We start from the raw sequence: 27,025 nt of genomic DNA, 5'->3' as shown, positions 1-27,025 counted from the left end.
GGGTGTGCCTTCGTTAGTGCCAAGTGCAAGGGGGCGGAATCCTTGCCTGTTCTGCAGCTGTTACTTGTACTGGGAGACTGAAAACAACGATGGCTTGAGCCTGGATTTCTCTTTAAGTTTTGGGTTTTGAGGTACATTTACAAGCCTTGTTCTAACTGTATGTGTTTTTTGTATGAGCGCTGATTTATCGGTGCCTGTCAGAGGTTTTCAATAAAGGCATGTCTTTTTTTTAAACATTACAGATATACAGTACGTGGCCAGGGAGTACAACCGAAGAGTTTTACTGCGTCTTAAACCGCGCCGAGGTTTTTAATGTGTTTATCGCCGCGCTCTGGAAGTCGGCGCTCGAGGCGGAATGATTACGATTGAACCGCGAACGACCTCGGCGGCACGAGGTTTACGCAAGGTTTGTGTCCGCGGCACTCGAAAGGTTAACCGCGGGACCGACCTATTCGCGGTGCGGGTTTTTTTTTTGTACTGTATGGGGCTTCTGTTAAAGCCCGGTTCGCGGTAATAAACTACAGCCCTGGGCGATTAAGCCCCCCCCCACCCCCACTCTGTTATTTCCCCCCATCGCTCCCGACGACACGGGGTTCTAATTCGGGAGCCAATCCCCTGCCACGCCAGTGCGGCTAGCGCTTGCCTTTGATCAGCTGTTGCCGGGCAGCGCTTTGATCTTTACAGGGCTGTAATCCCGTGGTCCGGCGGCTCCCCGCGCGTTTTTTTACACGCCCGGTTCTTGTGGCGGCAGGTCGCCCGCTCCTAGCGACACCCAGGGGCCTTTTCCGCTGGGGGGAGGGGGCGGGGCCCCACCTCACGCACCTGGATCCCAGAGTGCCGGCAGGTATGAGGTTCTTACGAGCCCCTAATGAGAGGGGGCCGGCTGGTGGGGGGCGTTCATGACCGATTGCCGGCAGCTAATCAGGCCCAGGTTCCCCGCGTCGGGGCGGGGCATCCCCAAGAGTCCCGCCTCCTTCTGTTGGTGGAGGTGGACCTCAGTCCTGGCGAGTGAGAAAAATGGATGCCACCTGAACTTCCTGTCTCACGAGTTACTGTTGGGTTGAGAACAAAGCCTTGTGTGTTACAGTGCCCCCTCAAGTCAGGGAGGGAGACTGCATGTGAGAAATTATCCATCTTGTGTGTCCTGGGAGCCCATGGGTAATGGATGAACTGGACCAAAGCCAAATGAGGCTTCTGGTGTGGGACAACTTCTGGTCCCTCTTAAAAGTTTGTTTAGAGGTGCAGAGTTACAGAGCAGTGCAAACTGATGATTGTATGATGAACATTTCCTTTATGAGAATATACTGCTGTAAACATAGGAGCAAGGCATCAGCCTGTGTGTGTGTGTGTGTGTGTGTATGTGTGTGTGACTGTGTGTGCATGTGAGTGTAAGCAATAGAAGTGTGGCATAGTGGTTAGGGAACTGGATTTGTAACTAATGTGTTTAGTGTGTGTGAGACACCATTTTGTTGAGCACGGTTACAGTGTTGGTGTGGTAAAAGTGGAGAAAGCCGGGAGGGGCCGGATGACCGACTGTCTCAGGCTCGCTGTGAAGGGTTACCCGCGGACTTTCACAAGAGCTCAGGGGGTGGGAGGGGGTGGGACGCTCGGGAAATGGGGGTCATGCGAAATGCGTTTCGCAGCCCGCTTACAGGACACCCCTGCTGAAGCCCCCATTCTTCAGTTCAGACCAGTATCAGCGGGGGGGGGGGTTTAAATGACAAAGCTACACTGCACTGCTGAAGTCTAGGCACAGCCCTTGATTGAAAAGAACCCGCACTTCGAAACGTGCCCTCCGGAGAACAGCAATGTTTTTTACTGTTATTACATTTTATTCAGTTATGGATATTACAGACACGATACAGATTGTTAGCAATTGCCTTTAAAATGCGTCTTATGAAAGTAAAACGTTTGGGCTTACAATAGAGTAAGCTACTTTCTTAGTCAAAGTGATTCCTTTACGGTCGACAACTTAACACGAAATGAGGCCAGCATCTATAATCAACTTAAGTATTTCCAACCTGGCATTTCGAACATTTCTGTCAACAAGCCCTGGTTTATGGCGCCATTAACCATTTGAGCGGGGGAACGCGGAGGCGGGAGGCGGGCAATTTGCATGCCCGCGGCTCCTTTACGGCCATTTGAGGTGCATATTTCAAACGGTTACGCGGCAATTGAGGAGATTGTTATTGCGGTTTGCCGTCGCGCTCATATTTTCTATGAAAAAACCGAGGGCTCTGGCGGAAAACAATGGGCTCTTTATGGCTCCGTCGCTCTCGCGCGCCGTCCCGATCGCGCCTGGCTTGTTAAGGGCCGATGTCCAGGTACGGGACAGGCGAGGTCAGGAGGTCGGTTGTGGGCGCTCCGAAAAATGGCGGCAGAAACACAGACCAGCGGGCTCGGTGTGTTTGGCGTCTGAGCCTCTGTTACCTGCACAAATGTGTAAAACAAGCAATTAGCCCAAATCCGGCTGCTCCGAGAACTTTCCGGAAAAGTTTTCGGATTTGTTTTTTCCGTCTCCTCCTCCTCCTCCTCCCTCGTTTTCACCTTGACGTGCTTTTTCCTCTCTTAGCACTAGACGTGAAAGCTGAATCCTCCTATCTGCGGGAAGCCTCTGTCTCCCTCTCCTCCGTTTAATAGCCCTAATGCTAGGTTTAGGCGTCGCAAGAGATGAAGCGGCCCTCCTCTATATAAACAGAATAGCATAGCATCATTAGAAATGTTCGCCTTTCATTTGCTCATATTTGCCTAGACTCGCTGCTCTTGCTACTTTTAACACCCCCCCCTTCCTCCCAACCCCCCCCCATCCCAACAGTGGGGAGACAGCTAGCGCCTCCACACGTCAGAGTCTCGGGACGTAGGCTGACATCGCTAAACGAAAAGCTCTTGTTCGCGGCGCCCCAGCAGAACGCTCGCTTCAAAGGCTGTTTTTGTAGTTCAACTGTCAACACGGGGAAACGAGGGTGGAGCGGTCTTTGCGCGGCTCGGAGTTTTTACCCAGAGTCCCCGGCGGGGGCCTCCACGCTGTATCCACTCGTTCCAAATTGCTATCACACCGCGTTCCCATGTTTTGTTTTTTTTGTTTGGCTTCTTTCCTCCCTTTCTCTATCGTTTCCTTTTTGTTTTAGCTAGCTTACCGCCGTTACCCGCCTCAGAACAGCTATTCCCTCGCATTGGGGGGGGGGGGGCGGCGAACGGGCGAACGCTTCGCCTCGCTGTGCCGGAAAAAGAACATGGCTGTCGCCTGTAAAAGTTGGACGATTGTGTGTTTTTTAAAATATGATTTTCTAAGGCCCCATAACCCTTCCAGTTGGCCTGTTTTGTCTTTGCATCCTTTCTGTTAGCATTCATCACATTGATTGCAATCTGGCCCTTTGTGACCTATAAACTTATGTTTGCAGTGTTCTGAAGGAGAATACCCATTTTAATATAAGAATTTAAAATTCCGGACTGGACCAGTGGAATGAGATCCAGATAAGATAAAGTAGAGGGCATTTTCTTTGGCTCTTTAGTCCTATCTTAATATCTGCATGTGGTGTGAATGATTCGATCTTGGTCTCAGAAGAGTCCAGAAATGAGATATTTATTATACTGTCTCTCAACTAAATGTTTTTGCTGACGGGGAGTCATGAACAGGATTCTGCAAATGCTGAATGTTCACACAGACCCCCGTTTCAAAAGGGCTTCAAGCACAAATACTGTTATCATTATTACTAATATTTAGATTATTGCGTTGCGTTCCTATGGAATTGTCTCATGTAATTCCTCCATTCCATTGCTGTAAGAGAGAATCAGACTCCTGGGGGACCTGAGGATAGGTCATAGTGTATAATTAGACCAAATGAGAGTGCAGCCACACCTCTTTATGTCATGTGATTAAGGTTTTTTCCCCCCCACTGTTACTCTGCCAGTCCTCCTCCTCCTCTGTCCAGGGGTCTCAGAGAAGCAACGTTTGGACAGCCGTATAAATCACTCAGCCTGGGTCCAGGGGGCGCAGTATACAAATTTGTATATTCGATACGCGGAACTCGATCGGGGTGGGGGGGGGGGGAGAAGCGTCGCGTCCGGCCTTTCGCGGCGGCTCCGATCGGCTCCTGACGTTTTTAACGGGCCCCCAGGCGGGGGGGATCTAAAGCGCAGACCCGGGCCCCGTCATGGCACGGGGGCCCCGCCGCTGTCCCCGCGGCGCGGATCGTAAAAGCCGGCGCGTCGGCGCCCGCAGACGGGCGCGTGTGAAACGTCCAGCCCCGGCGTCTCCGTTCCAGCTGCCAGGCGCCGTAAAAAACCGGCGCCGGCGAAGGCGATGATGTCATCGCCCGCGGATTCCGACGCTCTCTCCGTCGAGCTGGGCTTCGTCACAGCCCCGCACGGATGCTTTTTAGAAACGAGGTAGTCTTTCGGAATGAGTGTCGCGGCTCTGGACGGCGTTCGGAGAGAGGGTACGCTCTTCCTGTTCCTCTTCTCCGCCTCCTTTTCTTTCAGTCCAGTCCCGCTAAGCCCAAAATGGCAACGTACCGTATGATCGATAAAGTTGAAAAAAGGGGGGGGGCGCACTTTGCATAATCTGCATAATAATTTTGTTTTAACGTGCTGTATGAGCCAAAGGAACCTCCGTGAGAGGACAGGTCATATATACCGGACACCCCCCCCCCCCCCCATTGGTCTGAGTCCACCATTTGGGCAATGGCCGATAAGCCGACTCGCTGCCCTTAAACAGAGAGAGGCCACAGCGAGCCTTCATCGTGCTCCACGAAGGGTTAAACTCCCAGCTTCCTCTATTGGTTGCTTTTCTCACCAGCAGCCCCCCCCCTCTTCCTTTTGCCCCCCACCTACCCGAACCCGTTATTTTGTTTGTCTGATCCCGTCCCCAGCTGCGCCTCCTTCACAGCCGGAGGGGAAGAGGCAGAGGATTCCCAGGCTATCCCATCGTCCTCCGCTCCGTCACCTGACAGCCCTCCCCCCTGTGTGTGTGTGTGTGTGTGTGTGTGTGTTTAAACAGGTGCAGTACCAAGAGCTGAAACTGGACCCCAGTCAGAGCCCAAATAAAAGGAAGAAAAACAATCCCGGGTAGGCCTCTTCCTCCGCCCTGGGACTCCTCCGCTCTCCTCGCTGAGAAGGGGGAGAGGTGGTCCGGACCAGCTTCACACACCCCACTCTTCATTTTCTCGTTCATTTCATTTCATCTTTTTTTTTCCTCCCACAGTTGTAAATGATGTACGAGCTCATACAATTTTATCATTGTGTAAAAGAAGAGCAGGATAGCTTTTTATCATTGACATTATTAATTCCGTTTGTTTGTTTACTCACGCCGGTAGGTGTGTGGGCAGGCAGGCAGGTGGGCGGGCGGGGGTACGGAATTGGTACTTGACCCCTTTCGGAAGCGCACGATCGATTTTTGCGGGTCGTTGGTTTCACGGATTTAAAATCCCGACTTCCACCTTCCGACACCCCCCCTCCCCCTTCCGCCATGTGACCCCCGGAAACACTCCACTGACGTCGAACGGCAGGTTCAGCCGGAAGATTTGTGACAGGCGGGCCGTGGCGACGTTTAATCCGCTCCCGAAAACGAGCTCGGCGGTCACATGCCAATTCCACCTGTCCCGGCGACACGGGGGGGTCATTTTCCTCCTCGAGCCAAAAACGGTCTTTAAGTGATAGCAAGTCTCACCTCTGAGGAAAAACAGGTCTGCTTACTGCTCAGTGCGTGGCACTATTTGTCAAATGTTCATTAGAATGTTAGAGTAGAAATTTTTTTAAAGTTAAACCGAGGCCTATGGCATTCTACTAGCCAAAATGACAGCGAGGTAGGGGAGAAAAACAAACAAACCCTTTTTTTTTACCCCTCAGTTAGTGACAGTCATACCCTGTGGTCTTGGATTGTTCTTTATGATTTGTCATGCAGTAGATGAAACCAGTTTTTCTTAAGTACATTATGAAAAATATATATATTTTAAAGTATACGTAAGGGCTCTGTTTTAGACTTTTAACTTTTAATAACAGGCAGGCGGTTTAAAACGCCTGTAACCCACACACAAACACTTCTTTTACAAGAGCGGGCCTGGGTTTTTACAAATGAGCTGCCAGTTCAGCTGGAGTTGAAAAAGCAGCGATGGCCATCACCGTGAAGCTCCAGCCGCAACGCCTCACTTGCTGTCCACTCACACAGGAAACCTTTCTTCAGCCATTTTGATTTCTTTCAGCTGCTTTTCTAAAATAGCTCCGGCTCCTCTTTTAACGAGCTACCAAACGGAACATTCCGGAAGCCGAAATTTCCACTGGCCTTTCCAGTCCGTCTGCATGACGACCTACGGTCTTCCCCCCCCACAGAGAAAATATCCATTTTTAAATATGCTAGAGAATCTCTGGTATTTGTAATGTGTCGTGTCTTGTATGAATCTCCGAAACCTCTCCCTATTCATTTCGGACGAAAAGGAAATGTCACGGCTGTGATGGAGTGCGCGGTACCGATGGCGTCTGCGTTTTTCCTGTTGCTTAACGTGGCCTCCTCAGCCCTGACTGGAGTTGCTGCTAACCCACACCCACAGCAGCACTGCTGGGCTGGGTACAGTAGCCAGGCTCACACGCGATCACCCCGGTTGGGTTTGATAGAGATGTCCCTCACCGAGAGAGAGAGAGCGAGAGAGAGAGAGAGGCGGCAAGCTCGGCAATCTCGTTTCAAAAAAGCCGCCGTCCTTGTTGCTCGCCCCCCCCCGGTGCGCGCGTGGGGGCACTGGACAGCAGGCTCCGGCCCTCCGCCACTCACCCGGGGGACAGCGCCATCAGGGCCAGCCCCACCTCGCGTCCCCCAAATAAACCCAACTTCGATCTGCTCTTTTGAGAAAACGTTCGCGTGCCTGGGAGCGCTCGCTCTCTCCGAGCCGCCCCTTTGCCGCCGCGTTCAACGGCGGTTCTTCGGTCGCCACGGAAACCGCCGGGGCGGTGAACCGCGTCATGAAGACCGGGTTTTTATTTCTTTCTTTTTGGCGTGGGGACAGAGACGGACAGAAGGACAAAACGGACGGACCGTGAGAGAACGCCCCAGCCGCGGTTCAGCGGGCAGAGGAGCGGGCCTGTTGTTCTGGAGGATTCCGGGCCCCGCTTTTTCCATCCCTCTCTCCCTCTCTCTCCATCTCTCCGTTTGTTCTTCTGTTGCTCTTCCCTTTCATGTGCCCGCGAGCGAGGTCAGGCCGCAGTCTGCGGAGGTCTCTCTGGGGTTTCGCTGGGAGCATCTGTGGAAAGATCACAGCGCAAAGCTGCAGGAGAGGACCGTCCCACAGCTTCCTGCGCTTCCCAGACAGAGAGAGAGAAATGGGAAAAGCAGGGCCCTTTGGCCCTCTTGCATTACATCTGCAAACACGCAGTAAAGCGGACACTGCTTTGAAGAGCACCTACCCCCCTGCCCCCTGCCCCCTCCCACCCCCCCACCCCCACCCCCAAAATGATCCCTAGAAGACAAAGAAAACAAAAAAAAAAATTACCCCCTCCAGGTTACGTACTATTTTCCTACTTCTTGAAAGGGACGCATTTGAACTTGAATGTGTGTCTGTCTGTATGTATGTATTTATTTTCAGTCAATGTTCGATGGGTGTACTGTGTCGTCTTGCATCCGAATGCTTGTTTTTCTTTTTTAAACGTATGCTATGTTTGCAAGCAAACCAAAGTGGGAACTTTGATTTTTTTTTAAAAAGCAGGAAAAGGATCTTATGCAGAATGTATGTCAAGGATGTATATGTGGGTGCAGGGATATTTTCACTCATCTGTATATATCATCTCATTTTTGGTCTTTTTTTCGTTTTCAAATCATGTAAATAATTTGATGACTTAATTTATTACTGTGTTTTATATGCTCATGAACGGGTCACGTGTTTATGATCTTGTATAAAATGTGCGCGTTTCATTCTAGAGATCTTGGTTCTGCGGTATTGCCTGCGTCATAATCATGCTCAGTCACTAGCCAGGTCATTACAGAAGAGCAGGGGAAGGGAGGGAGAGAATGGGGAATTGCAGTACGTTATGATATGTAAATTAAGTACAGTAAAATAAATGCATCTGTTGTAATGGCGAAGGATTTTGGAAGAAAAGGGAAAAAAAAAAAGATTAAATATTTTTTATCATCTTTCGAGGTCTCTGTGTTGTCAAACTGCAAAGAGGGTTTAAAGTTTTCTTGTGTGTGTGTTCAGGTTGGTGGGGGGGTGGGAGGCCGTAAGCATCCCTCCGATCGTCCATCGAAGTGCGATTTCGACTTGCCCCACCGGGGCGGTGATCGACCCCCCCACCACCCCCGAATGCTTCTGTTGGTCCGCCCCCCCAACCCCCCCACCCTTACCTGCCACCGCCTCCCCCAGCACTCCATGGAAAGCTCCAGCGGTCCGGCCGCTTTGATGAAGACGATGGGAACGCGGACAGCTGACGGACGGCCACTGTCAGCCCTCTGGGGGTCTGGGCAGGGGGGTGGGGAGGATGAGGGGGGGGCCTCCATGCCTCCTGCACCCTCTCCGCTCCGCCGGACCATTCGTCGGTCTGGGAGTCGAACCCGAGCGCAGGCTGTTACTCACTTCAGAGTGACATCAATCCGGGGATCGGTACAAACGACCCAGGTTCTCTCCCTAATCACAAACCATAAGGGCTTTACGGCACTAAAGCCGAGAGCCACTTGGCTATTAATTAGTCTGTACATCCACCCCCCCCCCCCACAAACTCATCTGCTCTAATGGGTCCAGACAGGCCCTCCTGTCCCGCGTTCAAATCTTTCCCACCCCACCGCCGTCAACACTCGCCAACCGCGCACCCCCCTCCCCCTTTTCCCCGTCCCCCATCCCACACACTCCCTCCCATCCCATCCCGTCTCCCCTCCTGAAGTTGAAAAGGCTGGTATCAGGAAACCGGCCATTCTTCAAAGTCGTCTGCGAGGCTCTGCCGAAACCTGGAGAGTCGTCCCGGGACCTGCCAGAGGGACCCCCCCACCCCCACCCCCAACCCCCTCATTAACCCCACCTGGCATCCAGATGAGCGTGCTCCATCTCTGTCCCGCTCCCGCGGCGGGACCCCCGCATCGCCGACGAGCGGCCCGGTGACGAACCGGACGGCTAGGTCTCCGCCATCGCCCGCCGCTCGTGCACGAACAAGCTAGCGTTGTTTCTTTATTTTTTTAAAGAGATTTTTGGCTTAAATTCATCTTATTTCCTCTTTGTAAATGGAGAAAACGTTCTACCCGTACTGCAGAGACGCTGTAAAAAAAACAGATGGGAGATACAATGAGCTTCACAGCTTCTAAACGGGACAAGAGATGACCCCGAAACAAGCACACAAACTCAGTGGCAGCCACTCCTCTGGTGATAGTTGCTTCATTTTATTGACAAAAAAAGTTAACGCCAGCAACGGCGGTAAAACGGCTCAAGTATAAATATGCATCAAATATAAATATTTCCTTCACTGGTAACAACAACGCTGTCCGACAGGTCTTTTTTTTTGGCAGGAAAGCTACAATAGGAACCAGCAGCAACGCCGCTATGTGACTGTAGGGACAGACATAATCGCAGGCAGGCAATGAGCCTCCCTTCACAAACACACGGTAGGAACAAACCAAACAAAAACCCTTTGAAAAACCGTAAGTGAAACCCTTTTGAAAACAACCATGCGGTACCGTGCGTCTTCCAAATGAGAATTTTAAATGAGCACAAAGGGGAAAAAAGAAAAAAATTGAGTGAAACAACCATTTTGCAAAGCGTACAAAACGTGCGACGCACAAGCGTCAATTTAACCGGCTCTGACGGCGAGAGCAACGTTTACGACCGACGCCGAACCTCAGATTTGAACTCGCCGGTTCGTCCGCGTCCGCTCCCCTCAGCCCTCGAACCCGATGAGCGCGAAAAAAAATAAATAAATAAGGGAAACGTTTCTGGGTTCCTCTCTTTTTCCGGAAACCGATCAAAGCCCTCCCCTCTCCTGGTTTCCCGCGCGCGGGAGAGCAAACGCTCACCGCGCCGAGCGTTAGCGCTCGTCGGTTTATCGTCGCGAGGTTTCGCTTTAATATCCGCCCAAAGTTTATCGCGCCAAAAAAAAAAAGTTGGGACTACAATGACATCTCGACAAACCTGGATTTAGAAAAACGGCTGTTTTTGTTGAATAAGTTATCCGCGGCGGTTTTTTTTCTTTTTTTATTCTTCGCGTTTTGCTTGCTTTTTTTTGAGGCGCTTGGGAGTTCTGTCGGCATGCATTTTTAATGCGCTTAATGCCGCCTCTGCTCCGATGAAGGTTCGCAGAGACGTTTCCGAGAGGTGCTGCCTGCCTCCTCTGTCACTAACTTCCGGAAAATGTGCCTTTATTCCCCCCCCCCAAAATAGCAGCTATGCTGTAGCCTAGGAGGCTCATTGGACCCGAGCTTCTTCACATCACCGAGGTTCTCGGGACTAAAGGACAAACATTTGAGACAAGGCGCCCTTTACTTGTATATCGTACACTGGATGGGCGAGCCAACCTCACCAAGCCTGAGAGCAGATTTCACTACAATAATAAGGCACGAAGACTAGTTAGGCTTTAAAGCAGGGGCTGGTCATCCCTGGTCCTGGAGAGCCACAGAGGTCTGTTGGCCTTGTTACTTAGCGCTTCACCTAGGAAAAGTTAAGCAGTTGATGGTTACAGTTAATTAACTTCACCAGGTCTCTTGGGTCTGAACTGGTTGCTGATTTTAGGTGCTGCTCTCCAGGACCAGGGTTGGACCCCCATGTTTTACTGGTATCTCCCACAACCCCCGAACCCCCCCCCCCCACCGTGGATTCCCCCGGCAGATGGCACGGTCACGCGGGTGCGTTTCCTAGCAACTCCGCCCCGTCGGACTCCAGCTGCTCCAGCTGGCGCATCAGGACGCGGGTGTGTCGCCCGGGGAAGTTCCGCACGGCGTGGGGGAGCCGCCGCAGGTGCCGCCCCGCCCCCAGCAGCGTCTCCAGGTCCTGGGCGTGCCGGACCAGCGCCGGGTCGCCCCAGCCCGCCGTCACCCGCCGGACGGAATGGGCGGCCAGGGCGCGGGCCAGCCGGGGGCCGGGGTCCTCCAGGACGGGGACGTCCCGGGCCAGCGCGTAGCTGAGGGTCAGGCAGCTCAGCAGGCAGGCGCAGGTCTCCAGGAAGGGCGGGTCCCTGACCTCCGACCCCCGGGCGTCCGGGGCGGCGGCCGCGGCGTCCCCCTCCCGGGCCCGGGCCCTCAGGTCCTCCCGAAGCTCGGGGGAGGACACCAGGTCCAGCGCTGTCCTGCCGTGGCCGTCCCGCTGCCGGAGCAGGGAGGAGCCTGTGGGGGGAGGGAGGGTCACAGTTAAATATCTACAGATATCTACACATCCTTTTACTGCAGAGGCATACGGCTGCATTTCCTCCACTAACATAATTAATGTTGTTTTAGTCGGCCGAAGCTTGATATTCAGTCAAGTGTTCATTGACCAAAGCCGTTAAAGGACTGTGACTAAAATCAGACAAAATTCTAACGGTATTTTCATCCACAGACTTACGTGAACAGAACAAAAACTGATGTAAAATTTAACACTGAAACGCTGTCATTATTACCACCGCTAAGGCTGACATTACTCTCATTACTGAGAGCACCAGTACCATCATTGTCACAATACACATAGATATGAACACAAAAAAGTGTTATGAGTGAAACTGCATCAGTTTAATTGGTAACGAGCTTGAATTCTCTGGGGAAAATACCATAACTGTAGTCTTCGCCGAGAAGTTGTTTGCTTCATTTCACAGACAGGAATAATGACTTTACTTCACTCTCTACAGTTTAGAAAAGTGTAGAAATGGGTTAAACCGCCTCTGTCACACACAATATAAATATTATTTTAGATTTTAAATTGTAATTATTTTGTGTCATTTAAATCATTTACTCCTTCGTCTATTTTATTTCGCGCGTCAGAAGCTGGCATAACTCCGAACCGACCATTGATTTAATTTGATAAAAGACCGGACTACAGTCGCTTGCTGCAGACGGAACTGCCGGAAACAGGTATTTACGGCCCCTGAGATGACATCATTTGACGGGTAAACAATGTGACGGGCTATCCGCTACATGAAAGACGCTCAGCCGTCTCTTTCGGGACGACGCTGGGCCGCGCGGCGTTGGGGGGGGGAATAACACGGAGACGCGCGGCGAGTGGACCGGCAGCCAATTAAGGCAGCTCAACTGTCCAGAAGCGGCGGAGACATCAGGGTTCAGCGAAAGGACAACCGAAACGGAAACGGGTAAACATAGCGACCGCGTTAGCGCACCGCGACACACACGTACACACACACACACACATGTTGAGTCCCCCCCCCCCCCCACCCTGCTGTACATCTGGGCCAGAGGTTGAGGCCTGCTGTAACTCAGCTGACTGCTGACTAGCGTTGACGCCATTAACGGCCGCGCATCGACTTCCTCGTCAGGTGGCGTTAGTCAAAGGCTGATTCGCAGTCGATCGGCCCGCCGGTGGGCCGTTGACACGCACACCTCCTCCTCATATTACACCCTGACGACGTCACGGCCGGGCCGAGGGTCAAACGTGTGGGGGCGCGGAGACGCGCGCTTCGAAAAGGTTCGAGGTTCGTTACGGACAAAGTGTGTTTGGAATGGGACTCCCTTCAAACAATTGACAATGTAGTATGTACTGTACTGTAAACTGTTTTTCACACCTCATTTAAAGTCTTCAGTACACTCGACTGTTGTATGTCTTTCAGTACACTTCCTGTCCCAGAGTACCAAGGACTGTGGCATTCTGAAACGGACTTATCAGTTGCGATTTCGTTTTAGGCAAGCGCACGTTTCATTCGCGAGTCGGGCCCTTCAGCCCGAGCGATCGCGTGCCTCCGGTTACCCGTCGAAAATCACCCGTGAAAAGAAATTTGGGGTCTTCTGCCGTTTTTTTTGGTTTGTTTTCGAAATTTTTCATCCCTCCCCCCCTCCCCGCTTCACGTAAAAGCCGGTTACCGCGGCGAGACCCGCCCGCGATGGCGGTGGCGGTGGAGGCGGTCAAGCTGGGCAGCTCCGTGTCAAGTGAGCGGCGCATTGTTTGCTTTCAAACGTCCAATTCCGACGGCTAACCGCACTCAGGGACACTTGACTGCTATGACCCCCCCCCCACCCCCCAATACCCCCCTTCCCCACCCCCATAACTTGAGGTAACGGCGGCCCGACCGACAATCGACAGAACGCTTTCACCTTCCGACCGCCACACTCCGCTCGCGACATTGTTCCCGCTTTCCAAAGGGCCGACAATTCAGCGACGCGGAGGAAGTCGCCGCCGTCGTCCTCCTCGGCCTCGGACAAAAGGCGGCTATCGCCGCGGCGCGCGCCGGCCGCACAAAGCCCTCGCTGTTGCAGCGCCCTCGACGCGGCGGCCTGCCGCGCCGTACGGGGAGGTCACACGGCCACGCCGCCTCCGCGTCCCTTCTCCCGACACCGCAAAGTTAATCTACACAAACCGACAGGCCGCTCTGCGCACACTGCACACTTCCTTTTTCCAGACTTATGGACCGGAGGTCACCGTCTAAGACGTGCTAAAAGACATTGATTTAAGGCCGGGCGGAGTTTTTAACCAGACGTTTTCCTTCGATACGACAGGCCGCAGTCTCACTGGTTTGTGTTTGGGTCGCCGTGGAAGAAAAACGCTCGGTCTGGAGGTTAATTACCAGACCCTTCCCCAGCCTTAGGGAAAGTTTCCTGGCTGTGTCCAAACAGCTCCTGGGGACAAAGGTGCAGAATAGTCCCTTTTTTTTTGAGGACAGCAGCAATCATCCCAGGGGCATTTTAAAATCCTGGGGATGCGTCCGTTCGTCCGAGATGAACTTTTCCGAGCGGGGCGAGGAGCTGCTTTCGCAGGGGGCAGAACCTCCCGAGTCGTGTCCCGCGCGTCTTCGAAGTGACGCCTTTCATCTCGGACAAACATTTCATAAATATTCAACGGGCGGAAGGTCGCGTTCCGCACCTCCTCAAAGCGCATTTTCTTTTTTTTAAAAAAAAGTGACTTTTCTGTTCGGCTCTGTGAATATTCCTGGCTCCGCCGTGTCCTTCAAACGCATTTCAGAAAACTCCTCTTCTGTCAAAGTGCCACTAAAGGAACAGTCTCGCCTTCATCACCGCGACAGGCTGATATAACCCACCTTTCGTGAAGTGTCAGGGAAAACTTTTAACGCTGCAGATTAGGGTTACGACAGACATTTGTTCTGGAAGTAAAGGTCTGAAGTTTGAGGGCAGCTTTTGTGTCGAAGGTGCATATTCCTCCCTACCGATATGTGCCTTGTGTAGTCATTGCAATTTGGAGCCGTTCAATATTTTGGGCTGAAAACTGAAACAAATTTCCAAAGCACATGCAGGTGACAGGAAGATAATAATGCTATGTAAAAGTTGCTCTGGATAAAAGCGTCTGCTACATGCCTGTAATGTATTGTAATGCAATGTAAGAGGCCCTACTCGACCATTGGCTTTTGAATAAGGTTTGCAGACATCTAAGGGGGTCAATGCACAAAAAAAAAACAAGCAAAGAAATTAGGAAATATAACAAGGCAAGTTCTAGCGCCACCAACATCCAGAGTATAAGGACTGTGCTACGGAACTAAGCTTCCAATTTCACAGACACTGATACTGATGATTATACACGACCAAGAGACATCCATAAATTATCATCATTCATTCATTTTCCAGACGCCTTTATCGAAGGTTAATAACTGGGTGAGAAAGACAAAAGATCAAAATGGGAACCGGCAAACTTTTTTCGCAGTCCAGCCACCGGCGTTCCGACTCCAGGACAATCCAAACTCGTTCCCTTCTCCTGCAGAGAGAGACGGGAATTTCCGCCAGCAGGTGGCGACAGCCCGGAAAAGGGATACGTGTTCCCGTCGCTGACGAGTGGGATTTTTCCCCCCCTTCTTCGAACCGTGCGTCGGCCGACGACCGTTTCGGTTTAAAAAAAGGGTTCGTTCCCTGACAAACATGACAAACGGTTCCCCGGTGAGGTTATTTTCATTAGAAACGTAACCGTTTTGAAATGAACTGCTTGCGCACAACCGATATCACACAAACAGCAAAAATAAGTATTTATGAGTATCGGTAGACATCAAATTAATATTTTAAAACACACCGTAATAGTCAGGAGGAAGAGCGGTGTCTGGCTCGAGGTTGCGTTCGATCCGCCTGCTTGAATGTCTGAGTAAGCACCTAACCTAACTGCTCTGGTGAATGAGATGCATCAATTGTAAAGCGCTTTGGATAAAAGCGCTATATAAATGCAGTGCATTTACATACACGCACACACACACACACAAAGTTCAACAACCTCATCCAATCAGGAAACAGGGGAGAAAGGATGATGAAGGGGGGTGGGGGGGAGGGTGGGTGTCGCTGTGCCTCGCGGTAGCGTGCGCTAACTACGGGGGGCACTTTTCAAAAAAACAGAATTCCGCACCAGACGTGACGGGAAAGTTTTTTTTCCCCCCCTCTGCCTATGTCTACACCTCTCTGTCTCTCTCTCTACCTCTCTCTCTCTCGCTCCCCCGTTCCCCTCCCTCCTCTCCCATGCAAAAGAGGCGCTGGCCCAAATCAAACCCATCAGCTGCGAATGAGGCGGTGGCGCGGAGCCGACGCAGTCCCCGCCGCCGCCGCGGTGTCACACTGCCTGACAGGCCGAAACCTGGAATGTGACAAAGGCAGGAGAGAGAGAGAGACGGGCGTTCGGGGAGGGCTGGTGGTGGGAGCGGGAGGGGGGGGGGCTACGCGGTCGCCAGCGGACCTTGATGAATGCAAGAGCGGGTAGATCTCCTCCCCCAGGACAATGGAATCAGCCGCTGCCTATTCTTCACAATGGCCCATGAAGTACACATCTGTCAGTGCTTTGCAGTTTCCCCCCTTTTTCTGAGAGAGAGAGGGAGAGAAAGGGGGAGGCAGGGAGAGAGAGAGAAAGGGGGAGGCAGGGAGAGAGAGAGAAAGGGGGAGGCAGGGAGAGAGAGAGAGAGGGAACGGGGCCTCGTATGATATTGGCTCGCGCATCATGGAGAGCGACTGAAGCAGGTCCAGGTATTGGCGTGGTGTGTCAGATACACTGCTCTGTAGATAAATAAAACACCTGGGGGATCGAGCGTGAGCTTTGGTAATTATGCGGTGCTGGAGCCCGGCCGGCCAGCCGGGGGGAGGGTGGAGGGTGGGGGGGTTGGGGGGTGAGGGGGATGGCTTCAGCGGCTGGCAGCCGCCACCGCGCGGTCCGCGGGCAGGAGGCCCCCCCCGATGCGCGGGCAGCAGACACGGCAGCCCCCCTTTGGCCTTTAGAGGGCAGGCAAAGACTAGAAATACAGAAAGAGGGAGAGAGCGGGAAAACAATAGAGATGGAGGGAGGGGGAGAGAGAGCGAGAGAGAGAGGAGAGAGAGGGAGAGAAGCCCCAGCTCCCCGGCGTCTGAAACTGAAGCTGAGCCAGACGGGCTCCGGTGGCGCTCCAGCTGAAAGCCGCGCGGTAAACATGTCATGTGATTCCTCTTCCCGGGTGACAGATCTGAAATATGTAAACGACGCGGAGGCCGGAGGAGCCTCCCGCCCCCCTGAACTGCGATAAAATAACACAACGGCGGTATAAAGGAGAGAATGCTCGGTTCTCGCGGGGGTTGCTGTGGCCCTAAGCAAGAGACAAGATGGAGGGTGATTCAGCTTAAAATATACATTGAAGTTCCGAATATGTACATGGGCTTCAGAAATGTGTACATGGGCTTCAGAAATGTGTACATGGGCTTCAGAAATGTGTACATGGGCTTCAGTAATGTGTACATGGGCTTCAGTAGTGAGTGCATGGGGTTCTGTGGCATGTGCTTGGGCTTCAGTAACTTGGACTGTCCACAGGAACAAGCCGCCACCTGACAACGTACTAAGACAAAATGAAGTAACGAAGGACAGAGCGTACAGAGATTAGAGGCCCCGGTCCGGAGAGCTCGTGCCAGGGCACGTCTACAATCGCCTGGCGCCGCACAGGCATGCCCGCCGTGCCCACCTCCCCAGTACCTGGGGAAACGTAAATGGGCCGCCATGCCATCCCAGTACCCACTGCCACGTCTGCATATCCTTTCGCTTTCCATGAATAGCAGATAAACACTAGACATGCTAGACACTAACCCCTCCAGGGCCACAGCATCCTCTGCTCTTTTGCGGTTTCCTTCCGCGACATATTTAGGTGTGTAGCCAGGGACTAAAATAAATAACACGTATGATAGAACGCACCAAAACCTAACACACTATATATATAGTGTTATTGCCCTGATCCATACCATTTCTTTGGAAGCTATGAGACAGTTCAAGCAGGTGAACAGACTACTTAAAGAAGACATCCAGAACATTCCAGTCACCTGTCGGTGGTCTCCACAGCCCACGTCAGAACCCTCCACAGGCCATATTAGAACGCTCTTAAGCCCATGTCACAACCCTCCACAGCCCATGTCAGAGCCTGGATGACCTCCGTCTTGTCATAGCCCAGCCCATCTGTCAACGAGCTCATTCTGACAGACTGAAAGGGCGGCCAGGTGCTATATTAGGCAGTTGCAGGGATGGCCCAGGTCAGGCGAACGGACTTCTAGCGCCGACTGCGGCAGACCGCAGGCGAGCCAACTGGCGCTAGCATCGCCCAGGCAGGGAGGGTTTTAGCCGACTGGGGTGACGACGTGGCGTCGAGCGCCGGCGACCCCAGCTGGTCGATTAGGCGTTGGCGGTTCTTCTGTGGAGACGCACGTGAGGCGGCGTCGTCCTCTGACTCGTGCTTGCTCGAGCGCGACTGGTCGACTGCGGTGAGAAAACAAGCGGGGGGGGGGTGACATCATATGCTTCGGAAGGAGAGCGCAAGCCTGTCTTCGATCCTCAGAAAATCTAAAATGGTGGTTCTGAAGAACTCTGCTGTGGAACAGGACTGGTCACTCCGAATTGGAAGAAAAGCATGAAAATAAAAAGAAAGGTAAGACCTAAGTATAGGAGTGACCATGCCATTTTGTCATTCAATCAAAGGGGTATAGTCAGGGGCTAGTTGTGGCTTTCCATAGACTTGCACAGGGCTCTGACCTTTGACCTCTATGATCTTCCAAGGCACAGGTTCATTCATTGTTATTTGTCTAGAAGATAATCACACTTACTATATACAGTCTAATATTAAATAATTTACTGATGTATACCAGGCAAACTCAAAGGTACAACCGCAGTACCCTACAGCAGATTTGAACCTGCAACCCTCTAACCTCATACCCAGTCCGACACATGGCAGGCACAAACACAAAAACACACAGTTTCAAAACCCACCTACAGTAAAACAATATTGAACGAATAACACATTCAGCAGACTGTGCTTATCCACGGAAACTTACAACGTGACTAACTACCGCCCACTCAGGGGAATCATTGTGCGGTGGAGCACAGTGTCCGTCCCCGACGCCTCATTGTCCTGTAGTCTAGTGAAACCGAATCACAACCGCTGCATAACCTGCTACGATATGTTTCGTTTCGCCTGTTAATTAAAGGCAGATAAAGGCTCTTAAACAGAGGCAGGCCATTTGATTAATAAGGATTATTTCACCGTGGGCCCGGGCCACCATTGCGGTGTTTTGTTTTTTGTTTTCCTCGGCTGCGAAGGACATCTCGAGTGTACGTTTTAGAAATGAGTCACTGCTCGCTCCGTCAGGTTCACGGCGACACAAAGGAGAGAGAGTGGGCTGTAATTATGCAAGGCTTTTCTGCCTCTTCGTTATCCGACAATGCCGCGGCTCCATTTCTCGCAGGAATACGACTTGGAGACGACAACCTTGAGATGGCGATTTTTATTTATTTGTATTCAATACCTTTCACTCAATCTCTTCAAGAAACGAGGAGCAAAACCCGACCATAAAGACCACTGCAAACACATTCCTTGGTTCAGGGTTATTGTTGCATAAAGAAGCCTTAATATCAAGTCAAACACTACTCAAGGCCAGAGGTATTACCAGAAGGGTCCCTTGTGTGTGTAAAAGTGTTAAAAAAAAACCCTACAGGAACCTTCAGACCTCAAAATAATATTGTGAATGCAAACACATCCTTGGAAAAAAAAAACAACAAAACTACAACTCCCTCTGTCAGTGTGTCGAACGCAGAAACCTTGAGAGGGTAGATGTTGGAATGACAAAGAAGAGATGGAAGTAGGGGGTTCAGAGTGAGCGATTTTGAATTTTTTTTTGGAGAGGGGCAGAGATGAGAGCTTGTGGGAAACAGGTGGGGGAGGGGGGGGCTGGCAGGGCTCAGAGTGGGCCTGAGGCCTAATGCCGTTTGAAAAGCAGCTTTGGACGCCCTTCTACTGCTACGATGCCGTTGGTAGCATCGGGAAGGGCGCGAGGCTGCCCCCTCCCGAGTCTGCTGGAAAGCGCACGGGGTTTTCCTCCGAAATGCCGCCGCCGCCGCCGCCCACGCAAAGCGGGGACTGCTGCATCAGCATGGGAGAAGAGCAGGGAAAATCAAAACCATCAATCACCCTGACACTGCCTTCATGGGCACAGCCTGGAGAGGAGGGGGGAGATATACACACACACACACTGCATAAACATGCAAAACACTACACACCATCCCATCACACACACACTACACGCATACATACACACACACACACACAGCATAACACATACATCACACACACACATACACACAGCACACAATACAAAACACACACACACCCCTAACGCAACACACCACACACACACACATACATACACACACGCATACACACGCACACATACACACACACATGCATACGCATACACACACACACACGCACACGCACACACACACACCACACGCACACATACACACACGCCCCCTACTGGCCATACCATCCCAAAAAGAGTAAATCTCATCTGCTGAGAAATGACCAGGCGTTTCTCTCCTTAAAAGGTCATTAACAGAGGAACGGGTTTGTGCGTTTCGCCTTCTCGTCTCTGGCTAGTCACGCCTGCGCTCTCACTACAGGCCTCGCCTCGCCAACCCCCCTCTCTCCCCCCCCCCGGGGCGCCTACCCGTGGTTCGCCAGCGCTTTCTCCGAGTCCGTCAGGCTACGCGCTGGCGACCGAACCGCTCTCCGAGGACGCGCTCCGCTGCCGTGGATACGGAGTCGATGACGTCTTTTGGCTCGGCGAACGTTCGCTCGGCCGAGAAGCGCGAGGGGATTCGCTTTTTCAGAAGGGAACAAGGAGGGGGCCGACGAGAGCGCCGCGTGACTAACGCAGATAAACACCCGAGGAGGAGCCGTTGTGTAACCCTGTCCTCAATCAAACACTTTCTTCCCCCTGAAAAGTGCTTCACTCTGGCTGTGGCTCAATAGGAAGGGAGGGAGAGAGAGAGGGGAAAAACACATTCATTAATTAGGTACACACACACACACACACACACACAAAAGAAAGTCAAGCGAGCGAAAGAGACGCTGGCCGGGCCTGACCCAGGCGGGGTGAGGCGATACCGGTGGCGAGGGGGGGGGGACACGGTGCTGGTCCGGCCGGCCGACCCTCCCCGGCAAGGAGGGCCCCCGCACAGGGACGACGACACCGTGAAAGATTAGGATGCGGGGCCAGCTCTCCCGCCCCCCCCACCCACCCCCGCCTTGCCGGCTCGGACTCTCTCTCCTCTCCCAGCGTCGCGCCGGTTCTGAAGAAGGCTCAGAGCCGCCTGAGCTCAAGGTTGTTTTCCGTTCCAATCAGGAGGGCTCCGGCCACCCTGCAAAATTAAACACCCTTCGCGGGGAAAAAGAAAAAAAAAAGGAGGGGAAAAAAACCCTGTTTCGCAGGCGAAGGCGGGGGGGGTTGGGGGTTCGCCGGGCGGGGCGGGCCGGGCTGGGCAGGGCCAACCTTGAGCGGGAGAGGCTAAGACAACATCCCTGGCCCCGGCCGTGGCCCTGCTTCCTGGCGGCGGCGGCGGGCTGGGTCGGGTCGGGGGCGGTTCATTACCTCTCCCCGCGTCATTATTATTTCATGGCGGGCCCCGGGCGCGAGCCGGAAGACCCTCATTACCATTCCGCCGTGCCGGCGCGTCTTCTCTCTCTCTCTCTCTCTCTCTCTCTCTCGCTGTATTTAGGTACCAGGTACTGGAGTTACTGGACGAAAGCATTCAGATGCAGACAACACCCCCCCCCCCCCCCGTCCTGAAATTAACCCCTTACAGGTGTAGGATCACAGATATGTGATTAGAATGTTCTTAACTGAACACTCTAATGTGTAGGATCACACATAGTTGATTAGAATGTTCTTAACTGAACATTCTAATGTGTAGGATCACAGATATGTGATTAGAATGTTCTTAACTGAACATTCTAATGTGAAGGATCACCTGATGTCACAATCACTTCTGGTAACTGAAAGCAGTGGAGTTCTTCCTTTGAGCAATAGGGAGGCAGGTAGTATATCTAACAAATGTGAAATGTATTACCGTGTTTCACAGTAAATAACACAATCATTTACATTACAAATTTGTACCTTTGCTATTTAACAGAATTTTATACAGGGTGGTTCCGGCAAAGGCAGTAACGAGGTGTCCACAGTTCGAGGATGGTCCTGCGGAGTGATACGAGGTTTGGCGAATGGCGGTACGGCCGTTCGCGTGCACGAACCCCTCCACCCACAGCGCCCAACACCATCTCCCCCGAGTTCAGCCGCCGAACTCATGGCTCAGGCGAGGCCGACGTCCTGGTTCTCAGACACGCCCCTGCCCCCCCCCCGCCCCCCCGTTTCTAATTTTACAAACAGCGTCTTCTCCTGACCCGTTTAATCCACTCCCCCTCTCCAGCCCTCCATTCCTCAGCGGGCCCAAACAATCCCAGTCTAATCTATTTTTTTTTATTTTTATATAGAACGGAATATGTACATGTGTTAATGGGAAACAGAATCAAATTAACTATAATTAGTCAAACCGGAGAGCGAGGAGAGAGAGAGAGACAGAGAAAGAGAGAGAGAGAGACAGAGCGAGAGAGAGAGAGAGAGAGAGGGACAGAGAGAGAGAGAGACAGAGAGATAAAGAGAGAGAGAGAGGGACAGAGAGAGAGAGAGCGCGGAGCGGCCTCTGCCGTTTCTCCGTCCCCGCTCTTTCCCGTAACTGATCCCTCCCTTGTTTTGACACACATCGCGGCCGCTTCTGAGCCGCCGAGCGGTGGTGGCGGGTGGCAGGCGGACACACACAGACGCGCCAAATATTTTTTGTTTTGACACGTTTCGTACCAAACCCCCCACCGCCTCACGCGCCGTCGTATGAATTTCACAACTGGCAGAGCCCGACTCTTCTAATATCCTCGGGAAGACGACTCGCAGGCGAAAACGGGATGATTCGTTTGGACGTGCGTTCGTGGAGAACGCGCATGACAGACCATCGCGGGAGAAACACAACTGTCATGGCAAAGTGGAGATGGAGCCAAATGATAACCTCGACCCTGAAGAGTAGGTTAGGTTAGGAAAGGAGCACCCGCACCAGCAGCAAAGCACTCTGGGATACATTCACTTTTCCTCCCCCCCATCCCATACCCGCCCACTTTAGTAGGCCACAAACCGAGAAACGTTCCACCACTCGCTCTAGAAATGTCCTACCGCACACCTCAAACCTTCAGCTGCTCAATGTGGCACAATGAACGTTGCTGGGATCCTCCATTCTCCACGCCACGCTCGCTTTGTAGTGCGCTAAAATGTCCGCTCATTTCAGTGCACTTTTCATACCGCTCTCCAGGGACTCCAAATCAGGATATAAGTATACTAAATCACGTTCTATATATGGATTTATTCATGCGCGCGTCAATGTGTAGATACCGAGGCTTGGGGAATTGACACATACTTTGGCTATAATAGCATCTGCATTCAATTAAAATAAAGAGATTAGATACAACCAGAGCCTGTTAGTCCAGCTCCTGATTACGGTTCTCAGGAAAAAAAAATTAATAAATCTCCCACCAATGCCCACTGCATGACCATCAGCAATAATTAGTAGTCAAACCAAAGAGCAATGCCAAAAACTATGTCTTGTAACGGTTGTCTTGTAAAGTCCGGAAGTAGACGGCGAACAAATCCAGGTGACTTAGTGGCATCAGAGTGAAACAGAAACTGTTATTCACAGCCCGTTAAAGAGGTTATATTTCTGCAAGCGGCTGTCGAGTGCGTGTGTCGCACTGCCGCATACACGCAAAACCCATCAGCCCAAAAGTTTCCTGTCATCCAAATGCACTCGTCTACTACAGAATGTAATGTGAAACAGCCAATGGAAAAGTATGATCAAATACTGAAGAACTGTACTGTAAATAGTCAGGATGTACTGTGTGGTCTTTCGTGTGTGCTTTGGCTGTGGTCTTCCGTGTGTCTTTGTGGGTACGGGTGTGTGTGTGGGGGGGGTCTACGGGTGTGTGTGTGGGGGAGGTGGTGGGGGGGCGGGGTCGGGAGGGGCGTACTGACCGCCGTATCGCAGCAGCATCTTGGCGATGTCCAGGTGCCCGTTCAGGAGGGCGTCGTGCAGGGGGCTGACCCCGTCCACCTGGGTTTCCAGGTGAAGGGCGGGGCAGTGCTCCAGGAGGGCCCGCACGCACGCGCTGCTGCCATGGTTACAGGCTTCATGGAGGGGGGTCCATCCCGCATAGTCTAAACGGAGAGCGAACAAGCCCTGGTCTCAACCGCAAAGCCCCACAAACTTACCAAAATGGCCGACAAAATTACTCTCATGCAAAAACGAAAACTCAAAATTTTATCTGCATAATTTCTGTACTAAAACCTCTCATTTATTAGTGTATTTTTCCAAGTACTGCACATGCTTCAGAATGACTGTGTAACTTAATGTTCTTTCCTTTGAATTCCCTGCAGTTAAGGCAACAGCTACTTCAGAAATACAACCGTCAACAAAAAAAAGCGATGTCTGCTGCACACACTGTAGAAAAAGCCTTTTAATATTTCGCGTGAATTATTAAGTTCATTTCAGGTAAAAAAAAAAAAAAAAAAACACAAACTCCAACTGGATTGTAGAAGCAAAGAGAGAGAGCACCACAAGTCAAAAGTACAAAAACCCACTTCAGTCGGAGGAGATGCGTATTATACTATTGCCATTAAAATTCCGGGCTTTATTAAAAGGAAAAAAAGTGACTGGGAGAAGCAGGGCAAGATCGTTTGGCTATGAAGGGCATCTTTTCTCCCCCTCTGCAAATCCGGCAGATTCATTATCACTGACAAGAGGCCTCGCCTTCCAGGAGAGATTTGTCCTCCTTGTCACCAAGGCATGAAGGCATGCGAGCTTTCTTTTCTTTCTTTCGTGTTTTTTTCTCTCTCTCTTTTGCTTCTTTCCACTGTATCTTAGTTTTTCATTTGGAACCTTTGACGCTCTCATACACTCACACACGCGTGCGACTGTGTCACTCACACACGGACACACACACACACAGACACACACCAACACCCTTCCCTCCGATTTAGTTTCCTCTTCGGTAAATGTGAAAAGAAAAAGGGCATAAGAAAACGCAACAGCCCCACCGCCCCTCCCCCACCTCCCGAAAAACACAAAACAAAGAAACGCTTCAATCACCAAAAAAATCGTATCAACAAACATAAGTGGAGCCAGGTCACAAGGTTCGCACAGAAACAGCTGAGCGCGCGTATCTGCGAAGCAGAGTAATCGTAAGTCTAGCATCAAAGCGATCCTACTGCGTCAAGGAAGACACACCCTTCGCGTATCGTTTAAAAGGTTACGCTGATGACGCACGTCTTCCTGCACGCCCTCAGAAAATTGGCGCAAACCTAGAAAAAGAGACGGCAGGAGAGCAGGAGGTCGGGACTCACCTTTAACGTTGACGTCTATTCCAGGAAGTGGAAGGACGCGGAGGACGGTCTCCACTTGGTCCGTCTTGCAGGCTCTGTGTAGGAGGGTCTCCCCTTCACATCGACAGAAGGGGGGGGGAGAGAAAAAACAACACCCCGAAATTAGGGTGCCTCCCGTCCAACTCTCAGTTCCCCACACTGCTCGAGAACCAGGAACGCAACGACCAACGAAAACAGCCCCCCCGCCCACCCTAAAAAAACCAAAAGTAAATCATGCCCCTTCGTGAGATGGTGCCACCAGAACTGTCGGGAGGGAGCAAGGAGGAGGGGGTAGAAACGAGCGAGATTTGAATTCGCCTTTCTCCCGTTCCGACTGTGTGAGTTTCCACTTACATTAAAGACGCCCCCACCCCTCCATACCCCCCCACCACCCCCAAAGTTAACAGCGGGTGTGGAAGAAGGCGGCTCTCTCTGTCCGGCATTGTTCCGGTGGAGCTGGCTACGCAACATAGCCCGCGCACAATGGCCCCAACAGGATTTTTCACAGATCGAGGGTTCAAAAGCTCCGCTGGGCATCACCAAAAGAGTCACGTGACGTTTAATCAGCAAACCGCACCGCCAGCACCACAGACAGAGCCCTCCGAAGGAATTTTATTTACCGTTTCTCTTTCCCTCCGCCGCCCTCCCTCTCCGTTCCCTCCATTTTCGATATGAAACGCCAAATCAGGAGCGCGTCCGAGGAGGGCGAAGCCTCCTTTTCCACGTACGGCCAAACTTCGCGGAGAAAGTTAGACGCCGAGCTCGAGCGCGCCGGCGCCTTCCGCTGCAGACGCAGGACGCCGCTAATCGGCTAACGAACGCTCTGCTAGCTCGCAACAGGACGCCTGGCTGTCCCCGCTCTCTGGCATCGCCCAGATTAAAATAAAAAAAAAACCCAGCAAAAGTGCTGCTGCAGGAAACCCGACGAGCGAAAGACCAGAGAGAAGCGGAGGAAAAAAAATAAAATAAAATCGATAACGCGCGAGAAAAAAACACTCGCTACGTTTCAAGGAACGCTAAAAACCGGCGTCCCCCCGCTAGCCTTCTTTCAAACGGCGCGATTCCCTTTTCCGAAGAGGTATTTTTGTAAAAGAGGAAAAGAGAACAGGGCTTAAATTTTGTCCTCTCAAAGAAAAAAAGAAAAGGGGGGGATGAAGAGAGGCTGGCTGGAGGGATTCATCTGTATTCAGGGCAACATCTGGCGAAGCAGCCCGTCTGAAATGGAAGCGGCAGCGAGACATCAGAGGGCGACCGCCGGTCCTGCAGAACGCGCTTTTTGGACCGGTCCGGATCGCCCGGCTGCCTCCCGGCACCGAAGGACACCACCTCGTTTCGGACCTTCACCTCCCGATGAAGCGTTTTATTTACTCGTTTATTCTCCCCCCCACCCCCACCTCCGCCCCCCCTCGTCGGTGCCGTCCGGTGCGTCCGGGGCAGGATTAACGGGAAATTCGGAAATCCGCGGCGCCGCGCCTTCTTTTTTTTTTTTTGGCGAAACGGGACGGAGGGCTCGCGGGCGCGTCCTCTCCCGACCCGGGGTCCGCACCGCTTAAAAACCCCCGGCAAACGCCGCGGACCGGAACCGCCGGGCAACGGCTCCGGATACGCAGAGAGGCTCGCCGCCGCGTGTCCACGGTACTGTTCGCTAACTTTGTCGCTAATAGCGAGCGAGCGAGCGAGCGTGACGTCCGCGCGCGGACGAGTTAGCGTCGAATCCGCGCGCGACGGGCGGGCGAGCGAGAGAGAAAAGGGGGAAAATGGCAAAACAGTTCGCTGAAGTGACTGGCAGAAGAAGAAAAAAAGAAGAAAAAAAAAAGAGTCAAATCGTAAAAACAAAGTAAAGGAAATCCATGTGTTAATGAGCGGTTGTGAGCTGCGACAAGCCAGCGTTCGGCCTCATAATGGGTTTTAAAATGAATGATTAAAACCTGCCTCCCCGTCTCCACATGTGTACTCCCCCTCACAAATGCCAGCCTCAATCTACACACGGTTAAATCACTTTAATGGCGGCAATTTGGACAAAACACTTCCATTACTGGGGTAATTGCACGCTCAGCATTTAAAAAGCGCGAAAAGGATAAATCCGGCCGTCCTTTTCTATATATTTCCTTACGACTGACATTCAGCCTTAAAAAAAAAAAGTGAAATGCACGTGTACTTTTTTTTCCTTTGCAAAAAACAATCCCCCCCCCCCCCCCACCACCTTTAAAG

The 27,025-nt window shown here is 52.1% G+C and overlaps 2 protein-coding genes across 14 annotated transcripts in view; one reads left to right on the top strand and one right to left on the bottom strand.

Moving 5' to 3' along the window:
- LOC135233218 (multiple C2 and transmembrane domain-containing protein 1-like) overlaps positions 1-7,676 on the top strand; it is a 154,133-nt gene extending 146,457 nt beyond the window's left edge. For all 12 annotated transcript variants that reach the window (XM_064296534.1, XM_064296532.1, XM_064296531.1 and 9 more), the window contains one exon: positions 5,000-7,676. In XM_064296534.1, the coding sequence (XP_064152604.1) occupies positions 5,000-5,071 (72 nt within the window). In that variant the 3' untranslated portion in view covers positions 5,072-7,676. The remainder of the gene's footprint in view (positions 1-4,999) is intronic.
- A 1,652-nt stretch (positions 7,677-9,328) lies between these two features.
- The window catches only part of slf1 (SMC5-SMC6 complex localization factor 1), a 33,277-nt gene continuing 15,580 nt past the window's right edge, over positions 9,329-27,025 (bottom strand). For both annotated transcript variants that reach the window (XM_064296528.1, XM_064296530.1), the window contains exons 16-18: positions 24,797-24,889; positions 23,429-23,611; positions 9,329-11,281 (exon numbers count right to left, since the gene is read on the bottom strand). In XM_064296528.1, coding sequence (XP_064152598.1) covers positions 10,797-11,281; positions 23,429-23,611; positions 24,797-24,889 — 761 coding nt within the window. In that variant the 3' untranslated portion in view covers positions 9,329-10,796. The remainder of the gene's footprint in view (positions 11,282-23,428; positions 23,612-24,796; positions 24,890-27,025) is intronic.

The sequence above is a fragment of the Anguilla rostrata genome, chromosome 10 (genome assembly GCF_018555375.3).
Source record: "Anguilla rostrata isolate EN2019 chromosome 10, ASM1855537v3, whole genome shotgun sequence".
NCBI lineage: Eukaryota > Metazoa > Chordata > Actinopteri > Anguilliformes > Anguillidae > Anguilla > Anguilla rostrata.
Note: the sequence above shows the minus strand (reverse complement) of the source record. Positions and strands in the feature narration are given on the sequence as shown.